Genomic DNA, 5,385 nt, shown 5'->3' with positions numbered 1-5,385 from the left:
GAGGCGGGGGCGGGGGCGGGGCGGCCGGCGCGCTTGGTGCGAGGCGGAACTTCGACAAAGCCACTGCGGTCGCGGCTGTGGTTGATAGCGGTGAAGGAGCGCATGGTCTTGGCGACGGTCGACAGCGCGTCGTAGAGCTCGTCTCCCTCGTACAGAGCGAAAGACTCGATCTCGCGCGGCTCGCCTATGTTGAGTGGGCGCAAACGGTCGTGCAGACCTTCTGCTATTTTGGAAGGCGAATCATTGCGCTTCGGCTGAGTGACTGCGATACTGGTCGACCATATGCTCTCTGTTAAATTCAGGCTACTCTTTTCAGCGGACGGATCGGCAAACAGGTGGTCGGATGGTGATGAAAGCAGATCTTGGAAATCAATTGGCAGATCTTGATATTCATCATCTGGGGTGTTTTGATCTTTGGACCACAGGGCCTCAATGCTACGATCAAACTTAGCTTCAAATTTAGCATAGAGCTCCTCCTCCATTGGGCTTCTTGCCCGTGGAATCAGATCGTCCGTAATGACCCACTCTGCATCAAGATCCAGAGTATCGTCCCAATCGGGCACCATATTTTCATTCAACCTAATCTTTGCTTGTGTGATTTCTTTAATTTCATCTGTTACTGTGTTCTCGCAAGTGCCGTAACCCTCATCCAAAGCTATCGCTCTTATGAACTCCTTTACGGGATCCTGGGTTTCGATATCCCAAACCCCCTCATGCGTCATCCACTCGGGCATGCTTTCCTTGTTATCAAAAGATCTACTGTAACTGTTGTAACGTTTTCTGCTGTTTTTCTTTTGGCCGTGGTATGAGTTCCGCCGTTCTTTGCCAGTACAATATTTTTTGTTTTTACAATTCCAATCCTTTGATATTGCTAGTTCACTCTGCATTTTGACTTTCGTATCTGCGTTTGACTTACGACACCAAGCTGGAGGTGGCAAATAATACTGCAATGTCGACTCTTGTGCTTTCTTTAGAGCCGGGAATGCAGCGTAATATCGACGGACAGCCTCTGTTTGTTCCAAAGAACACGTGGGCATCCCTATCAGTGACGCACTTTCTTGATCTTTAATGTCTTGAAGTCTTGTGCACAGCTGATCAACAATATTGTCCAGACTGGACTCCTGAAAAATGGAAAATCTTATTAGTCACTTTAATAAAACTACAATTTTGAGGTTCACATTATAACGGAAAACTTAAATGTTATCACGAAATGCAATACTAAGCTAATTTATTGCACCTACACCTACATCAATTAAGACAAAGGTGATTTCAATGTTTGTCAGTATGCATTTAAAATTATTTAAATCATAATTATTTATGACTTCAAACAAAGGAACAAAAAGAGGAAGTTTGCAAACTAAAAGGAGCAGCAAATAAAAACTGAAGTGCTTTTTTCACAGACAACATTTCACACAATACAATTGTTTACTTTTTTAAACTCCTAAAAAATCAAAATACATGGCCAAATAAAATAAAACTTGATGTTGCCTCTGAATCAACTAACAGTGGTGATATCACAAAAAACCGACCTTTTTGTAAGGATTCTTAAAACCATTTAATGTCTTCATTTTAACGTTCCCACTGTTACAGCCCCTTTCCAGAATTACTGAGCACTGCATATCCTCTTGACAGTAAAGAAAATAGTAATCAATTATTGGGGACTTTTTTAGGTAAAATATTAGCTACCTGATTATCTTAACGATCATGTTTACTAAGTAATTAGTTAATTGTCTATTAAGGAACTAGTCCTCAATGACTTTTCTCTTTAAATAAATAAGAATGGAGAAATGTCATATCTTTAATATCAAAGATCAATTTTTCTTATCTATAAAAGTTCAATTACTGTTAATAAACAATGATTATTTAAAATTTTATAATTAGTTCATAGATATATCTAGACGTAGCATTAAGCATTTAATGAAATTGTGCTCAAGACATGAATCTAAATAGAATCTCATATATATTATTGTAAGTATTTACCTAGCAGGATTGTTTACAAACACATTTAAAAAAAATAATAAATCAGCTCATGGAACCATTTCTGAATTGACCACTATTTAGATAACTAATTTATTATTAATCATCAAATGTTGAGTCTTAATCATTTAATATTATTATGTAATTATGTTTCTTGATAACAACTATAAACCCTAGCTCTGCGGAAACTATCATTGGAATTGCTCTAATCTGTGAAACATTTGTTTTTATTTAAAAAAATTATATCCTTGAGATGAATGTGTTTATATTCAAGTATAAATGTGCCAAAAAGTAATGGCGTTAATTAACAACAAAAAAGAACAGAGATAGTGATAATTAAGATTAATAACCACTGTGTTCATACCTGTAAAATCTGTGCAATATCAGATGGAATGTGGGATGAGGTGCAATTCTTTTGACGTAGCAGGCCAGCAGGCGTAGGCCTGGCTCCCTCTTTTGTTTTTACGCATCCTGCCAAAAGTAATCTAAATCGCCATAGAATTCAATCATCTTGCTCAGAAATCGAGTGTCCATTTTTCAATCGCCTTGGGCCGTGTGATAGTATCGATCCTCGAAATGCCGCCTTACTAATAATACATGCTTATTTCTTTGGCCTATTCTTTGCTAGTGTTTGGTAGTTTTGTACAAGGCAGCGGTCTTCTATTCTAACAAACTTTGTACAATCGCATTGTCACTAGCGATCAACGAATGACGCACTTCGTGCACCCCTTTACTTCTGAAACAAACGTGAACTGTTTTATTTACAATGATGTCACGTGTTGTTGTGTTACAATCATCATTATGACTTGCATACAAGGGCACAAAGAATTTCATGGAAATCCATACCCGCCCCGCCGCGCTAAATGGGTCGATGGCGCCAAATAAACGTCATAGATGCAAGGGTGAGAAGCAAGAAAATTATTCAGTACATTACTACGGAACTATATGATCACGTATCATTTTTCGTCTAGGCTGAAATTATAGGCGAGAAACGTGCAGAATATACGTCTACGTGCATTAGCACTAATCATTATCTACCTGCGAACTCAACAAACGATGCAATTTCACAAGAAGGCGACAGTATTACATGATACACTTTCACTGTGAATGCGCGATAACTTCCGGATCGAAAACAGTAAATAATTAAAACAACGCACAAACTTACCCGTAGTAGTTTATATGGGGAAATTATCATGATAATTTCTATACACACACACCCCGTATGAAAAAAAACATGGCAGCCGCGATGAGTGAGAGTCAAAAATTATAATTTGCGCAACGCCGTCAAAAGATTAGGATGACGTCTCTTCATTGACCAATGATGTGGCTTCGATTTTCGAATATATCAAAGATGGCCGACTGCGGGCCCGTGATTTCATGATTACATTTTTACCTCAACATCATTCGTCGATATGTATGTCTTTGCTTCTATTGGGTAATACTTTGAACTCAGTTCCCAATGAAATTCTACACTTGGTATTTAGCGTAACGATTTTCGCGCTTTTATTGAAGCGCCAAATTTAAAAACTGTGGCCTGTGCAGTGAGCAGTGAGCACTGTGCAAGTCAGTAATAAGTATCAGTAAATCACTAACTCACTACACTCTACAGTTTACTATACAGTAAACAGTCACAGAAGACAGTTATTATCTTGTTTGTCTGTCTGAACCTCAGTGGAATGCAATTTTATGAAAAATTACCAAACACAATATGTTTCTTACCTATCTACTTATCTAGAAGATTTTTAATTAGGGTGTGATAGAGTAGACATAGAGTTGCAAAAAACTATTTATGGAGACATCTGAAAATTGCTGTTACTTATTATTAATACGTTATTTTAATCTTTATCCCATTTTAGCTGTTTGTCCCGGTTTCGCATTGGTTGGCCCGAGATAAAAATATATATAAAGCCTCATAACACTTACAGACGACTACGGCTTTCTATTAAAAAACATAAATATAATGAAAGACACTATTCTCAAAATAAAACACTATACCTCTTATTATGTCCGCATAGAAAATGTGTATATTTTTTATTTTGATAGAGAATATTGTGTTCCGGTTAGTCAAATCGGAACATACCATAAACATCCTAGGATTTATACTCCTTTTTTTATATGCTAAAATAATAAATGTAAAATAATCGTTAATTACTCATAGATCGGTATTTTTTTCCTTATTGTAAAGTATTATTTTTCCTAAGGATTATTAAAAAAATAGATCTATTGCTTGATTTTGATAATCTGATAAGACCTTAAAATTCCGTTAAGACTTTGTATGCCTGACAGAATCAACCAAATATTATTTTACTATAAAATTGACAGAAACAAAATTTTCTAGTCATCCCTTGACGTAGTTATGAAATATTTTCTATTAAATATGTATGTAATGTTTTAAATTAAACTTATAAGCCTTTTTAAAAGCTGGTAACTTAATGTTACATACAGATAAATACAACATAAATTTAATAAAGGGCCGCGTTCCGGTTGTGATGGTTCTGAATCATCTCAATAGATGGCGTGGGGGTTCCCTTAGGCACATAAAACCGAAAGAGTAAATGCAACATAATTTATTTGTTTAACTAATGTATTTTTGTCTTTAATTATGTTAGAATATCGTAGGGAAGCATAATAAAAAATAAAACACACTTTAACGTAATCTTACGACATCTTTATTTCCTCATGGATTATAGCTATTCAGCATGACAATGGTTTAATAAAGATTTTCAATTTCACATATGTAATATATTTTCAATAAATACATGTTAGATTACCATTCTCCCTATAATATATTACATTGTATCAATTCTTTTTAAGAACTTGCATTATATGCAAAGTATTATTAGCCCAATGAATGGATCATTGTAATTCATACATTTATATATTTTTATATCACAACTTAGCATAATAATACTTCACACACCTTTTATCATCCGCCTTTTCTATGGTTAAGTAGGACACAGGATTATGAAGATTTTGTGCTAATACTAAAGTATCTACTGAAAAGCGATCACAGATACAAAACAACAAAATAAAAATCTCTGACCAACGTAAATGAACGAAACATAGACTAAAAATAAAATAAACTTTGTACGAAGTGGAATTTTTATTTACATCGCGATTGATAATAATTACATTAACGACAAATGCTTATTGTCATTAGATTAGGGTAATACATTAAAAACACTTCTATAATTGCCGTAAGACATTCACGATACGTAATATTCCTCTATTATGGAATAAATATAAAAAATACCGATCATATGCGAACGACATCCTTGCTAATTTGTCGCAGCAAACCGGCAGGAAAGCGCAAAGCCGTAAAAGGGGAAAGCTTAATCCCTCGCAACCATATATTATTATATTAATAAACGTCCATCTTCTACAACTACCACAGGATCTAATAAATAG

General features: G+C 35.3%; 1 protein-coding gene across 1 annotated transcript in view; it reads right to left on the bottom strand.

Annotated features, from left to right (window-relative positions):
* Positions 1-3,300, bottom strand: part of LOC119834056 — a 3,478-nt gene extending 178 nt beyond the window's left edge. The window contains exons 1-4 of the mRNA XM_038358333.1: positions 3,143-3,300; positions 2,342-2,713; positions 1,530-1,624; positions 6-1,121 (exon numbers count right to left, since the gene is read on the bottom strand). Coding sequence (XP_038214261.1) covers positions 6-1,121; positions 1,530-1,619 — 1,206 coding nt within the window. The 5' untranslated portion in view covers positions 1,620-1,624; positions 2,342-2,713; positions 3,143-3,300. The remainder of the gene's footprint in view (positions 1-5; positions 1,122-1,529; positions 1,625-2,341; positions 2,714-3,142) is intronic.
* Between the last annotated feature and the right edge of the window lie 2,085 nt (positions 3,301-5,385).

The sequence above is a fragment of the Zerene cesonia genome, chromosome 18, assembly GCF_012273895.1.
Source record: "Zerene cesonia ecotype Mississippi chromosome 18, Zerene_cesonia_1.1, whole genome shotgun sequence".
Classification (NCBI taxonomy): Eukaryota; Metazoa; Arthropoda; class Insecta; order Lepidoptera; family Pieridae; genus Zerene; species Zerene cesonia.
The sequence above is the reverse complement of the archived record's forward strand: the minus strand, read 5'-3'. Positions and strand labels throughout refer to the sequence as shown.